The following is a 16,342-nucleotide window of genomic DNA, read 5'->3' as shown; positions in this document are numbered from 1 at the left end:
CCTCACAATTAACAATATTAAACATTAAATTATATACAACCTGTCAATTTCTATTCATACAAAGGAATTGAGCAATGACTTAACAACTCTTTTCTTTTCCAACAAGTCTTTAATTCTTACATGTCAATGTCATTTATTCAACCTCATTTAATTTTGTAAGGGGATTTTTTTTTTTTTATATATTCTTAAATAAAGGTTTTGCTAATTACATGGGTTTTTTTAATACTATTTTAATAAAGTGGACGAGTTAATATTAAATAACTTAGAAAAAAACAAAATAAATCATAATTTTAATTAGTTAAATTAAACCTAAAATTCTTAATAAAAAATTAAACTTTGAAATCTTAACGAAATTTTATCAAAAAAATAAGTTATTATTTTAGATACATGAGACATTAAGCTATAAAAAAAAAAAATATATTATCAGAAAATGTAATTTTCCCTGGTGGAGTGGTGGGGAAGAGACTTGGGGAAAATGAACATGATGACGTGAAGTATAGAGACCAGACCGGCTACTTGGACCATGGATCGGCAGTAAATTTCCCGGGTTGGACCGAGTCAACCAAAGCGAAGGATATGGTCCCACATAAGCTCGTTGACTTTTTAGGATTAGAGAAATCAGCCAAACTCTAGCCGTTCACACACTTCAGTGGGTCCGGTCGGCTCTACAGCAAAACGCGTTTACGGCTGAGATTAGATCAAAAGTCAAAATTATAAACATCCAAATATATTTAACTTAATTAAACATATAAATAATACGAGGAATTGTTTAGGTATAACTGTGATGCCATGGTGTCCGTCACCTGTTCCCCGTGACTAACCAATTAAAAAATTATTCATTAATTATGTACTTTTAACCTTTTATATAAAAAATATATATATGAATTTATCCTTCGGAAAGGATGATTAATATTTTTCCAAAAATTTGTTGAAATTAACATCATATAATAGCAAATTATATTAATCCTTTTGGTATTACTTTTTCGAACAGATCTTATAAAAGAAGAGTTTATTTAAAGGGAATTTATCATAATAGAACTTTTATGAAGAAAAAAAGTAATTATTTAATAAAAAAACATAAAAGAGTTTTTAGTATTAATTTACTAAAAAAGATTTAATATATAAAAATGAGTCCAAGTCAAAAATATAAAATAGAATAGAAATATTTTTAAAATTTTAACATTTTAAATAAGCTAAAAATGAATTTATGAAAAGCTTCTCCCATAAGTCTTAAAATAGCTTATTTATAATTCTATAAATTTTTTTAAAATGTAACTAAACAGCTTAGAAATATTTAAAAGGTGCTTATACTAAGTTGTTTTAACCAAATAGTCTCTAATTATTTTATTATAGATATAGAGCATTTCACTCCAAATAAAAATAAACGATTCGTCTGTCATTAAGGCTACCATCACAGGCAGTTACGTGGAACCATTTTAAGCAAAACCCATAGTAATAAATTAATTAAAAATAATCTCTTTATCTTATTTAGAACTGAGAAAAATGCTAGAAAGTTCATTAATTTGATTCTAAAATAGCAGAGAAAATAAAATATTAAACGCCACCAAACTACTCAAACCTATAAATTCTTTAATCTTTCTTTTTTAATCATATTTCCTCTTATAAAATATTCTTCAATCTCTTTTTCTCATTCTCTGCTTGTTTCTGGGTTTTTCAAACCGGTAAGCTTCTCTCAAGATCCTAACCCACTTCGTCTCCCTCTTGATCCTTTTCATCAACTGCGGTTTTAATTTTGTCTCCAAATAAGATCAATTTGATTGCAAAATTTAAAATTTCGGTTAATTTCGATGATGGGTCTAAGAGATAATGGATTGTTTCTTTTTTGTTTTTTTGATTGAATTTTGTATTGGGTTTTGGAAGATAAAGTTTAGAGCTAAGTTAGTGGCAAGTGGCAACTGGGTGTTTAATTTGATCTGATCTTCTTGTTGTATGATGAAAGATGTTAGTTTCGCTGCAATTTCGTGTTCTGGATTGAAATTTAGGATTGATTATTGTGTGGTGAATTGTGTTTTAGGATTGTAAGTGATTAGGGAATTTTAAACAATGGCTAATAATGCGGCGGCGTTTGCTGAGAGGGCGACTAGTGACATGTTAATCGGTCCAGACTGGACGATAAACATCGAGCTGTGCGATATTATCAACATGGATCCTGGGTATCATTCTTTCGCTTTCTTATTTTTATTTTTTTGTCCATATGTTTATATACGTTGTCAATTTTGAATTTTGCAATATGGGATTTCATGTAATTGTGAAATTTATGAGTATAGTTGAGTGATAGCTAAAATTGAATTTTGCATTTGTTGATGCTAATGATTCTGAAGCCAGTTCCGTAGACAGATTTGTCGTCTCCTTTTTCTGTTTCATTTGTTCACTTAGTGTATGTTTATGTGATAAGGAGAATAAACTTAGGTGAGTTTATTATTTGTATCTGCTCGTACTTCTATGTTTTATGGAACCTTATCTAATTCTTTTCCTGCAATGGGCTTCGGTTTAAAATTCATAATAAGTTTTGGAATATGGCTCTGTACGGTTTACATAGTGTAATCTTCTTGAATGAAGGAAGCTGTAGACAGTGTTTGTGGGAGAAAACTTTTGTTTCTTGGTACATTTATTGATATTTAAAGGCTAGTTGAGGTAAAAAATGGCTGGTTGAGCTGTTAATGAAATCTGACATAGGTTTTGAAGGGAAGTCCAATTTAACTTGGAACTCATAAGTGTTTGCCTTGCATCTGTTTATGTTCCGGAGAAAACTAAAAATTTGAAAAACGCATTATTATATTAAGTGGAAACATGAGCAGAACTTGTTCATATTTAAGCAGTGAGTGATTAAGCATTCTTGCTTAATTGTTTAAGTACAATTGATTGTTGTAGTCAGCATTTGAAGAGGTCTGTAGCTTTACCACTTAGAAAAATTGTAACTGCGTTGTTAAACCTCTGCTCTGTTGGCTAGAACTTTTCCACCACCACTCTGTGTTTCAGTGTTGAGTGCATTCTGACCTTTTAATAACTTTAAACGCCAGTTTGCATACTGTAATCTGAGGTGAATTCATGGCTTCCCTAAAATTTAACTGCATAATTTTTTCTTCAGTTTTTAGTCATCCTTGATTGTGTTGCAGGCAAGCTAAAGATGCATTGAAAGTACTGAAGAAGCGCCTGGGCAGTAAAAGTCCTAAAATACAGCTTCTGGCTCTTTTTGTAAGTAATATTTTTCAGTGTTCGAAACTTCCTTGACATGGCTTCTTTATTTGTTTAATTTAAAGTCATAATTTTGTTTTTTTATTATGTAAATTATGAAATACTTTCTTCTAAGTTTTCTTCTTGAATGATCTTTACCGAAAGTCTAGTAAGTGGGTGTAAATCAGTATCGATATTGTCAGTAAGGTGATATATATGTCTTGCTCTGTGTACAATGAAATAGGATCAACTATCTGACAATTATGATGTTTGTTATTGTAATTTTTGATCTAGGCACTTGAGACTATCAGCAAAAATTGTGGTGATAGTGTATTTCAGCAGATTGTTGAGCGTGATATCTTACATGAAATGGTTAAAATAGTAAAAAAGAAGGTGCTTATTTTCTCTTTTGATCTATTGACAGATTTTTCTTCTTTTGCCATTCTGGTACTGATTCATTGTATATTGTATCTTTCTGATTTGATTCTTCAGCCAGATTTGAATGTGAGGGAAAAGATACTTATTTTAATTGATACGTGGCAAGAAGCTTTTGGAGGACCAAGGGGAAGGTATCCCCAATATCATGCTGCATATAATGAACTGAGGGTAATTATTTATTTTGCCTTTCAATTTGCACTTTGCTGTGCACATTTATCTTTTCTTTGCGAGCATCAATTCCTTTTGAGGACGTAAATGGATTAACATTTACAGGGGAAGTCTATGCCTGACTTCTAGAACTTCATTCTTTCTGCTTAGATCAACACATGCAAGGACATGTTTTCAATTAAGTGGTAGTATGTGGATATAGAGGCTAAAATGGTTGTGTACTCTTTCTTCTAACAATTAATAACATTGTACTAACTATTTATGTTTCGATATTGTATATTTATATCCATAGCCCAGAGAACTGTATTTCAGTCATCACATTTTTTATTATTTTGCTAAGAACTTCAGTCATTAAATCTTTGTGCTCATATTGTGTTTGTTGTGATGTTGACACAAGAAGGGGATGGTTCTGGTTATTATTTGTGCTATTAGTCTTCATATGTCATTAAATGAATCTTATTTGGTAACTGACAGTCTGCTGGAGTTGAATTCCCACCCCGGGCTGAGAATAGCGTACCATTTTTTACTCCACCACAAACCCAGCCTGTAGTTAACCCTACTTCATATGATGATGCTGCCATACAAGCCTCTCTACAGTCAGATGCTTCTGGCCTCAGGTATCAATTGAAGAATATTCTGTGTCCAATTTCTTCAAAGTTTGTGTGTAAGCCAATAAGGATTCTTAAAGCCTTCATCATTATAATTTGCCATCAGTTGGTTTTGGTTATAAGATCAAACATGTGGCTTCATGTTAATTATATAAATACAGTTATCTGATTTCATCAAATCTTGGGGTAGTTAACTCTTTGGAAAAAAAGTTGAATAAATTAGTTCATTTATATGGCTATTTGATGTGTCTTGCACATCATGATTTTTTTATGCTGCAGATGTTGCACTGTGATTTGACCTATGCAGAGATTTTCAGTCTGTGCTTTTCTTCTTCCAATATATAATATATTTTTTCCTTTTTCAGCTTGGCAGAGATTCAAAGTGCCCAGGGAATAGCAGACGTACTAATGGAAATGCTAAGTGCCTTGGATCCAAAGAAACCTGAGGTAGAATTTTCTCTCCACCTCTATTGTTTTTTTAGTAGTGTATGTGTGAGAGAGAGAGAGAGATTTGCTTTGATGTTGAGTAACTCCTAAATAACATAAGCATGGCCAGATGAAAAATTGCTTGCCTATTAATCAATCATCGTAGGATTCCTCTAATTCTGGGTATATTTGACAGGGTGTGAAGGAAGAAGTAATTGTTGACCTTGTTGATCAGTGTCGTTCTTACCAAAAACGTGTCATGCTTCTTGTAAATGATACAGTGTAAGAATTTGATTCACATTGTCATCTTTACCTTCATTTAGCATTGGTGATGCTGATAATTACTGTTGCTTTTCTTACAGGGATGAGAAACTTTTATGTCAGGGTTTGGCTTTGAATGATAGCTTGCAGCGTGTGCTTCGTCGGCATGACAACATTGAGAAAGGAACTCCTTCTGCAGAAGTAACAGAGACTCCAGTTGTGCCATTTGTTAATGTCAACCACGAGGATGATGAGTCGGAAGATGATTTTGCCCAGTTGTCTCACAGGTGACTTTTTAAAACAGATACTTCAGTAGGTTTTCTTTTCTTCTTTTTAATTTTTTAGTCTTTTATTCAATTTCTGTCATTTGCATTCATAAAGCTCATTGGCATACGAGGTATGATGGACTTGTGCTTATTGTATGCTTGTTCTTTGCTTGAATTGCTGCACAATCTAATTTTGGGATATGGCAAACCCCATGTAAGTTTTCTTCCGAGATATGGCTGTTGAGTGTCTCGGTGATTTTATTAGGGATCACCATTGATTTTTTTCACTTTTTTCTTTGGGAGAATATGTGGGGGTTATAGACATGGAGTTGAACTGGAAGTATAACATAACTTTATAAATGAAAATTGAGGACTTTAGTAGGCATTATCTTCTCCTCATCTTATAGTATACATACATATGTATGATTGTACAATTGTATGTGCGTATATATATTCATTCTCACAAGTTGTATATTCATTCATTGCAGGAAACCAGCCAGTACTAGGAGTGAACCAACACGAGTCAGCCCACTTCTTCCTCCTCCTCCATCATCAAAAAAGCCGGTCTTCACAGATGCTGGCACAATTGATTATCTCAGTGGTGATGTGTACAAATCTGAAGCATATAATGAAACACCTGAACGTACACCTTTTGCAGCTCCAACTCATTCGTATACAAATTCCTCTCCGCCATTGACCCCAACCCAATCTTTCTCACCCCCTTCCAATGCTGGTAACTCAAACTCATCACCTCTCTATTCTTCACGGCCTGTATATGATGAGCCAACTCCTGAGAAGCTACCCTCTGCTCCTTGGGACACTCAACCAGGTGGAAACCTTCCGCCGCCACCTTCCAAGTACAATCAAAGACAGCAATTCTTCGAGCAGCAATATGGTTATCCTGCTCAATCAAGCAGTGGATCTGGTTCCTCTTATGACAGCTTAGTGGGACAAACCCAGTCTCTCTCTCTGAATTCATCTACCCCCAAGAAAGAAGAAAAACCTGAAGATGCTCTCTTCAAGGATCTTGTTGATTTTGCCAAATCCAAGTCATCGTCTTCGCCAAAGCCCAATAGGTCATTTTGAGTTGAGTGAGTAGCAGAGAGTACTTGTGATACAGGTTTGGAGTATATTGTTAGTTGATTAGGCTTTGCATCAGATAAATAAACATGGGTTTCTGATTTTGGATTCTGGTTTGACGTTGCTCTTTAGCCTGTTAATCTTTTCAATCAACTCCTCATCGGATATTATTTTGGTATATATGCTCCAGTATATCAATGTATCATATGATTCTATTTGTTTCTCTACTGCTTCTTCCTCTTCAATAAGCGATTATTCTTTTTTTATTTTTTTTAAACATGGGCTCCAAGCCTCCAACCACTAATATTAAATTACACATAATTTTAACCATATGTTAATATGATTTTTGATATTATAAATTCATGTTAATCATATTATTTATTGAATAATGATGAATGTAATCGTCGTTTTGTTAATTAACGACACTAACGCAGCTTGTTATTTAATTATCATATGATAACAAAGGTAATAATGATGATATTAATGGTTTAACTGCATGTAGTTACCATTGTTCTTTATAGTAATGAGATTGATTGTACAACCATATAAATGTTTGGCTATTTTGTGTTAAATTTAACAATCAATGATTATGAATGTAATGATCAAATTTGTGGACATATTGATAGTAAAATTGCTGTTTTCTTCTTAGAAATTTCTTAGTGTTCTCTATTTATTATAGGATGTGTACATTGAATTGAATGAAGTTGCAAGGTGAGAATGACTTAAAAAGATCTACATGCAAATTAGTTTAAATAACTTGCAAGTGATACCTGTTAGTAAACTCACACAGGAACTCATGCTCACCTTGATTTATTTCTAACAGAGGAGAGCTCTTTATCTGGAGTTGTTGCGCCTCTTAAGGGCAAATTCTCTGCACATTTGGCAAGAAGTTCAGATACTGATTAGTTTTAGTTTCTCGTATTACTGTTATTATAGTTTGGATGCCTAAGAACTCAATATAATGTCCTCTTCTTTGGGACAAAATTGAAACACTCCGGTCCAGTTTCAAGCCCCTTTGGACGTGATGTCTACTGTCTAGCTGGCATCCTTGGCTAAACCATTCTTGGGCTATTCTAAATCATCTATACACTTTTGGTTTTGTCTTGCTCAGCACGCCAGCCCACTGTTAAAATATTGTGATTTTTCTCTTATCTACCTTAAATAGTAGGGTCAGAGAGTGCGTCTCCTTGATTGAATCCTTGGCTAGTTCAATTGTAGGATATTACAAAAATAGTTATAGTAGCAATACCAAGTCAAGTCATCTTGGGTTGGACAAGAGACATTGTCAGACAATGAAAGCCTAGTTTACTTTAGGTTTTAGTTCAGACTTTATACATCATCCCAGGGGCTGTCAATTGTGGAAATTTATTTTGGTTAGCCCTACTCTAGCAGAGGAAAGTTCACGGAATGCGAAAGTCATTAAGTCATGACAGTTACCACTTTAATGCCTGGCCTGCTTCTCTAATAATGCTAGCCCTCATTAACTGGTCGCTGATGTCCTGTGGCTTCAGCCATCATCATCAATCCTGGTTTTCTTCCATGTTCCTACAAGGAAATAGTCGTAATTTCTTGCTTCTTTTATCAGCTGTGAAACTTAGTTAACTAATTATTGTTATCTCTATTTAGATTAGTTTTATCTAAATAGATACGAGTGTTAGTGTTCGATTTAATTGTTTAGTATTAGGATTCCTAGTTTAATTGTCATTTTATATGTGAGAAAAAATTATGTGATTGACAAGTTTTCTCCCCCCTGTTGTTGTTAGCTTGATTGTGTTTAGTATCATATTAAAATGAAAATTTCTTACATGTTTGATGTTATAAGGAATTACTGATGTCTCTATTCCTTCTTGTCCTGCTTCTTCGTCAGGGTAAAATCTCATCTTTATATGATGGGTGCTTTACAATAAAAAATGAACTGTAATCTTCTGATGAATGGGTTTTCATATACCTTGATTTCCTTGCATGGAGAATTTAGTTGAGTTAACTTGTCAAAGACTTGACTTTTCTTAGCCGGTGAATTTCAATTGGTCTTGCAATCAAAATTTTATATCTGAAATGTGTTTCCAGGACTGTTTTGAACATTCATTTTAGAATATTTAATGCCTTGTTGACTTGTAGGTGTAGACTTAACAAATACTCTATTTAACATTGTATAATACAGCTCAACAGACGGGACCCAGCTGAGATAATTTATAATTTGACATCTGATGTCATATAAATCTGATATCTGGTTTTTTTTTTTTTTTGCCTTCTTTTGAATGGCTTTTGAATTTTCAAAACTCCAGTAGTCGCCTATGTGTTTGAATTATTTTTCTGGCCATAGGATTTTACACATGATCATTCCTAGAAGGCACATATCTTGGATTTGTCTTCTCTGTTTTCTTAGTGATCTGTTCTCCTTGGTCCTATATAACTTGTAATTTAATCATTTAGTTATCCAACTGGAAATAGAGGAGTAGCTTATAAAAATGGTAGCCATGTTATTCTTTCTTCTTCTCTTTACAAATTTTCGGGCAACAACTCAACAGGAGCATCTCAATATAAATCTGTACTCTTCTCTAACCCCCACGGGAAACTCCTCCTGGCTGTCCCCTTCTGGTTTTTATGGTTTCGGATTCTATTCGCAAGGAAATGGTTTTTCTGTGGGAATTTTTATCGCAGGAATACCTCAAAAGACTCTTGTTTGGACAGCGAATCGTGACAGCCCTCCAGTTCCAGGAAATGTTACCTTGCATCTTACGGGTGGTGGCAGTCTCATGCTACAATCAGCAGATGGCCAAGAAGAATCTATTATAAGTACTTCTGTGCCTATTGCAAAAGCCTCTATGTTTGATTCAGGGAATTTCGTTCTCTACAATTCCGATGAGGAGATAATATGGCAGAGTTTTCGGAAGCCCACAAATACAATATTGCCAGGCCAAAGTCTCTTGGCAGGGGAAGAGCTGTATTCAAGTGTCTCGGAAACCGACCAATCAACAGGGATCTTTCGTCTGAAGATGCAATACGATGGAAACCTGGTGCAATATCCGAAGGATACTCCAGATTTGGCTCCATATTCTTATTTTTCATCTTTCACAGATGGAAGAGGTGGTAATGTGTCTCTAAACCTTGATTCTGATGGCCATCTGTATCTGCTTGATTCTAAAGGATCCAATATAAAAAATTTTACACCAGGAGGCAATTCTACAAAAGAATTATTTTATTTGATGAGAATTGACATAGATGGGATCTTCCGAGTGTATTCATTTACATTAAATCAGAGCAATCTGTCAGTTGTATGGGTTTCTTCGAATGAGAAGTGTTCCCCAAAGGGTATTTGTGGTTTAAACAGGTATTGTTTTTAAAATGATCAAGAAATTGGCTGTCAATGTCTTCCAGGATTTGCAGCTAGTGGAGAGGGCAGCAGAATTTCGGGAAGCTGCCAAAAGAATTTCTCGACCGAGAGTTGCGAAAGCAAGTATGGAAACATCATATACAGTATTGAGAGGGTTGCAAATACCACATGGGAGGACAATCCGTATTCCATTCTGTCATTACCGACGGAAGAAGAATGTGTAGAAGTGTGCTTAGAAGATTGTAATTGTGAAGCTGCAATGTTCAAAGATGGAAAATGCAAAAAGCAAAAGCTTCCTCTCACATACGGAAGAAAACTTAGCGATTCAAATATAGCTCTCATCAAAGTCGGCGTTTCAAAATTTGCAGCTTCCCCAAGAGAAGGGGTTGAGCCTCAGAGAAGCAAGAAGGAGCGCCAGGCACATTTTTTAATTGTTGGTGTTTCACTGATTGTGTTTGCACTCACTATTTTGATAATTTCTGGAGTCCTCGTCTACAGGAATGGAGTTTACAAGTACAAAAAGATCTCAAGTAAAATTCGATTAGATGAGGATGTTGGTCCAAAATCATTTACTTACTTGGAACTATTGAGTGTGACTAACAATTTTAGTGAAGAGATTGGTAGAGGAGCATTTGGGACAGTTTTCAGGGGGGAAATATCTCATGGTCAGAAGGTTATTGCTGTTAAGAGACTCGATAGAGTTTCAACTGAAGGAGAAAGAGAATTTCTGATTGAGATGAAAGCAATTGGGAGGACTAATCATCGGAACTTAGTCCGTCTACTTGGCTACTGCCATGAGGGGCCTAACAGGCTCTTGGTATATGAGTACATGAGCAATGGTTCACTTGCAGATTTGCTCTTTACACCAGAAAAGCAACCTTATTGGGATCAGCGGATGGATATTGCTCGCAACATAGCAAGAGGTCTCCTATACCTCCACGAAGATTGTGAAACCCGGATTATTCATTGTGATATAAAGCCTCAGAACATTCTCATAGATGAGTATAATTGTGCAAAAATATCAGACTTCGGATTGGCAAAACTTCTGAACCCTGACCAGACTAGATCACTTACTGGGATTAGAGGGACAAGGGGGTATGTTGCCCCGGAATGGCATAGGAAGCTACCCGTGACAGTGAAAGCAGATGTTTACAGTTTTGGAATTGTACTATTTGAGATCATATGCTGTCGACGATGTGTGGACTCGACCCTTTCTGAGGAAGAAGCTATTCTTGAAGAATGGGTTTACCGTTGTTTTCAGGCCGGTGAGCTTAGAAAAGTTGTGGGTGATGAAGTTGTTGATAACCTGGAGTTGGAAAGGATGGTTAATGTGGGACTTTGGTGCATCCAATATGAGCCACCACTCCGTCCTTCAATGAAAGCGGTTGTATCTATGTTGGAAGGCGTAGCAAATATCCCACGTCCTCCAAGTCCTACCTCTTTTTCTTAGTGCCAATTATAATTTTTGTGCTTGCAGTTATTGTAAATTTGATGAAAGCTGGGTTTCCTCGTGGTATATTCCTGAATTGTGATTTTATAATTTGTGTAATTTCCTCTGTTTAGAAATGCTATAGATGGAAGCCAAGATTAATTACATAGATATCTATATGTATTCATGTACTACATAATACAAGCTTAGAGCACAAATCTTTTACCATTTCTATATGGAAAGAATTAGAGTTTCTTCTATTTCAAAGTTAATACACACAACTTTTGATACTCAATCGTACTGTTTTGCCTATTGGCACATCACATAGGAATAGTATTGTGCATGTAAATTTTCATAATATAACTATAATGAAACTTTTGAATAAAAGACTCTCATGCCATGTAAGAGCAATGAGAGTTGGTAAAATTGTTTATGTAGTATTGTTTGCAGATAGTCCTGAAGCATTCTTCTTTTGTTTATAAATTAAGCTGGTTGGAATTATACTCTGTTTTGAAATGTGGTTAATTTAAGTTGTGAATTTGATGAATAATGTGATCTTCTTTATCATAATTCTTTTAATGCGAGGCTGTTGAAGATTTCGGATTCTTTAGTTAGGAAGTCCTACAGTTTTGTGAAATATGTGATATAGAATATTCCCAATGGTGAATTGTTCAAAGTAATGATATTTTGCTTGAAACAAACATTTTTTTATTATTAAACATAAGCTGGAAACTGGCGGCAAAAGGGCAGAATTTGAAGTGGTGAAGTTGGCTTGGGAGCAGTTCACCGTAGCTGGTTTTTAGTCATGATGAAGTGATTGTTTTTGGTGAATTCAGCATACATTAAGCTGCCTACTTTATATCAAGTTAATGTGATGTAATTTGAGTTGCTAAAGATGTATGGTTAAGATGTATTTTGGGATTAAAATATGTTTTATGTTAGGTACAAGTAGGATTAAAATGTATAAACTTTGTTGCTTCTTGATGAACATATATTGAACACAAGTCTTCCTCTCTATCATCTCTTCCTTCCTTTAGTCTCCCGGGTAATTATTTGTGTTCGTGCTCCAATAACCAACATGAATATGGTTGGACATAAAAGGATACTGCAATGGATATCCTTTTCCTTTTGCTATGATAAACGGGAAGCAAGCATGGGCTGCACATTTGTACCACAACTTACACGAATGCTAATGTCCAAATCTACTTTCTGACAGATTTGGAGCATTTGCTTGTTCTTCATATTTATAAGGTCAGGTGTGACACCTTCCAAAGCAGACACTTTCTATTTGGTTGGGCTCATCCGTTAAGGTCATCACACCCACCCCATTAGGTAGGGGGATACCTGCCCTCTTGGGTGGCAAGCTTGCTTTGTCTCCTCGTGAGGTCTTCACCTGATGAACGTGATCTCCTTGTGAGGTCATCGCACCCGCCTAATCCGTCCATCAGACAACAAGCTCACTTTGTCTTCTCGTGAGGTCCCCACTTTATGTATTCGCCTTCTTGTGAGGTAATCACACTCTACCCAATGACCTACTTGGTAGTGAGTTCACTTTGATACAAATATCATCCCATTTAAGAAAGGGGATATGCCCTACCAATTGGAAATTTTCCGCTTTGAGAAATGGATCATGCCCGCACAAGTTTATGTATGTTGATGCGCATTTTTGCACCAACGAAACGCATGTGTAAAATCCTATGCGGACCTAGAAGACACACGTGAATGTAATGGATAAAGAGATAGTAAATGCAATGGGGACAATTTTTAAAGTGGTTCGGATGCTAAGGTAGCAAGTCCTACGTCCACTGATGCTTATATAAATGATAAAGGCCAGGTCGCTTTTAGCTGACTGACTTTACAATAATGTTACAAGGTATCTAATGCTGAGAATTCTAGAAAAGAGAGAGTAATTAATCAAGCGTAAAATATGTCAATCCCCTTTAATGAGAGAGGAGCTCCCATTTTATAGTGGGATTCCTTGAGGTAATGATCACTAAATCTGTAAGTTGGTGGGATTATCCGTGCAAATCCTTCTTTATGTCACATTGTCTACCTTCCAGAGTGATTTACGCGATTTAGAGCAGGGATTGGACACGTGGGAACACCACAGCTCTTGACTAACCTGACGCGCATCCACTATCCTGACGGACGCAGGCGGCGGTTGTTCCAATGATCTAACTTTTGTGGGCTAAATGGACCTGATGTCGGCCCTTGTATTTTTTAGGCATAACAATGTACATCTACTTACTTAAATCCTGTCCCAAAAACTTCTCTGTTCACTCTTGGGATATTGCAGTCATCCTCTTGCAAGTTTCTCCATTTGTTGCAGAAGATCGTTTATCACTTATCATTCACTGAATTCTATCACCATAGAATGCAGAAGGAAAAGAGTGGGAAGCTGAGAAAAACTTTTGATATTCCGTGAGTTAGCCTTCCCTTGTATATTAAATCAGGCATCATCTCTAACTCTGACATTGCTAGCACTTTTATATTGCACAGAAATTTCCAGGGGCTTTAGCCATCATCATTGTGTCATGAACATCAATCCATGTTTTGCTTCAGTGTTACTTTAGGGAAATAATCATACATAATTTCTCACCAATGTAGCATATTGAGAAACAAGGTTATACTGTTATAGTCATGTCATGGGTTCTCATTGTAACTTTGATTTGTCTTCTACAGCAATTGTTTTTTTCATCTACTTTTGGATTGTTTGCATGCATGTTCACTCTTTGGCTTTCTTGTTTAGACTTTTCTTGGGTTCTCTAGAGCCTTAGAGTGAACCAATTAAACAATTTTAAGTGCAAATTGATTTAAGTTGCAAGTTTGAGAAAATATAATTGCTTAAGCTATCTAGAACATAGAAATTGTTTCATTTCTATTGCTATATGTTTGAAAATTAGTTTTTACATGACTGTAGTCTCATTATGAAAGATTTCTTACCTTATTATTATTATTATAATTATTATTATATGAGTGAAGTGAGTTCAGAATCCTCCAGCAAGAAAACGTGTTATAAGGTCGGATAATTTTCAACTTACAGCAAAAGTTTTCTGTGAGTCAAGTCACAGACGAAAATGGTGGCAGATAACGCTAATTTAACCGCAAGCTTGCTTTTGGGTTTTGAACTAACTTTTATTCTACTTTCTATCAAATAAATTCACTAAATGGTAAGTCAACATGTTTTCTTTGGTAGGTTTAGAATCATCTTGTTCTTGTTTTTGGTCTTTATTTTTCTGAAGAATGCGTTTGTCAAAAATCAAACTCATTTCGTAAAGCATCTATCATGGCTTCTGTATTAGTTATGTGCTTATCATTCTTTCCACTTTTTTCGCATATACGAGCAGAAGTAGAAATAATTTAGACTGATAGTCATCTTTCCATGGTCAAAATGCGTAAACTTTTTTACTAAAAAGGCTTTATTTATCTTCTCTTTCAGCGACAAATCTTAAGAACTTCAAAAAATACAACCGCTTTCAATCAGTCCCTATAATGGCTTTGCATATGTATTTTTACTATCACTCTTCTTCTTTTTCAAAGCTATTGTTGCTAAACATCTATCACACTGGATAAGCCTAGGCGCTTCACTGTCTCCGACCAGGGATCCTATGTCATGGGACATCTGGCCATTTTAAGTTTGGATTCTACAGAGAAGGCAGTGGCTATTCAATAGGAATCTGGATAGTTACTTTTCCAGAAATCACGGTCGTTTGGACAGCAAATCGAGATGACCCTCATGTGTCATCAAATGCAACACTTACAGTTACCATGGATCATAAGCTCATGCTAAGAACTGGCGATGGCCAAGAAAAAACAGTTAGTTACACTCGAGAGTGCTTCTTTCAATTCCATGTTTGATTCTGGTAACTTTGTGCTCTTTATCAACCCTTCTAAGATCATCTGGTCAAGTTTTTGATTTTTCTACTAATACGATATAGGAAGGTCAGAATCTATATTCCGGATGTGAACTGTTTTCCAGTGTCTCTGAAACCGATCACTCAACTGGGCAGTGCTGGATGAAGATGCAGAAGGATGGGAATCTTGTTTTGTATCCCATAAACACCATTGACAAGTATTCTGAGGCTTACTGGACCAGTGAAACTGACAACAAAGAACAGCATCATTTGTTTCTGAATTATAGAGGTGAACTACTCACAACAGCACCATGGCTAGAGCAAAGAGTTTTAGCTCTGATTATTATTATGACGAAAGGCTCAACAGCTCAACCATCTACCTTGCAACACTAGGCTATGATGGGATTTTGTTGTAGATGTGCATCTAAATACTACTACAACCAAAAAGTGATGCCAAGGTGGCAAAATTTTTGTTAGTTTTTTTTACAGTTATTGTTCAGTTTATGTGCAGTTTGTAAGCAGTTGTTTTGCAGTTTTTTTTTGGATGCTCTATAACTTTTAAACGCTTTCTAGTGTGTGAGTGTGTAGTAGAAAAAAGTTCAGTTTGATTAATGGTGAATCAGTTTTTTTCTGCAATTGATCTTCTTAATTTGCTATTACATTTGCTTTAATTGTTCTATGCTACAACAAATTGGTATCAGAGCATAATTCTCAAGGGACTTGTGAGAGGTGTGTGAGTAAGAATGACTTCTAATTCATTCAATCCAGTTGCTCCACCAGTGTTTAATAGTGAGCATTATCATGTTTGGGTTGTAAAAATGACCACGTTTCTACAAGCTGTAGATCTTTGGGAAGCTGTAGAAGAAGACTATGGAGTAGAGCCTTTGTCGGATAATCCTACGATGCAGCAGATTAAAGCTCACAAGGAGAGGGTTACAAAGAAGTACAAGGCTAAAATGTGTCTTCATTCAGCGACTTCACAAGGCTTGTTCACGAAGATAATGAATTTTCAGTCAACTTATCAGATTTGGCAGTATCATAGGGTAGAGTTTCAGGGTAATGAAAGAACAAGGAGCATGAATGTGTTGAACCTGCGAAGAGAGTTTGAACTCCAAAGAATGAAGGAGTCCGAAACTGTCAAGGAGTATGTAGACAGACTTCGTGGGATTGTCAACCAGATTCAACTTCTTGGAGAAGAGTTTTTAGATAGGAGAATTATAGAGAAACTCCTAGTTACTTTGCCTGATAAGTTTGAGGTTAAGATATCAACCTTGGAAGAGACC

At 35.5% G+C, this 16,342-nt stretch overlaps 2 protein-coding genes across 2 annotated transcripts; both read left to right on the top strand.

Moving 5' to 3' along the window:
* The first annotated feature begins 1,523 nt into the window (after nt 1-1,523).
* On the top strand, nt 1,524-6,667 carry LOC116117197 (TOM1-like protein 4). The gene is made up of 10 exons (XM_031403226.1): nt 1,524-1,682; nt 2,036-2,174; nt 3,138-3,216; nt 3,490-3,588; nt 3,688-3,801; nt 4,276-4,418; nt 4,775-4,856; nt 5,032-5,117; nt 5,198-5,383; nt 5,851-6,667. Exons 2-10 carry the CDS (start codon nt 2,065-2,067, stop codon nt 6,446-6,448), a joined length of 1,497 nt encoding a protein of 498 aa, XP_031259086.1. The 5' UTR covers nt 1,524-1,682; nt 2,036-2,064; the 3' UTR covers nt 6,449-6,667.
* Nucleotides 6,668-8,727: 2,060 nt separating this feature from the next.
* LOC116117213 (G-type lectin S-receptor-like serine/threonine-protein kinase LECRK1) lies at nt 8,728-11,447 on the top strand. Its single transcript, XM_031403248.1, is given in 1 exon segment — nt 8,728-11,447. A coding segment is annotated over 1 exon segment (2,316 nt). The 5' UTR covers nt 8,728-8,910; the 3' UTR covers nt 11,227-11,447.
* Nucleotides 11,448-16,342: the final 4,895 nt, after the last annotated feature.

This window comes from Pistacia vera, unplaced genomic scaffold (genome assembly GCF_008641045.1).
Source record: "Pistacia vera cultivar Batoury unplaced genomic scaffold, PisVer_v2 Contig800, whole genome shotgun sequence".
NCBI lineage: Eukaryota > Viridiplantae > Streptophyta > Magnoliopsida > Sapindales > Anacardiaceae > Pistacia > Pistacia vera.
This window is presented reverse-complemented; position numbering and strand designations above follow the sequence as displayed.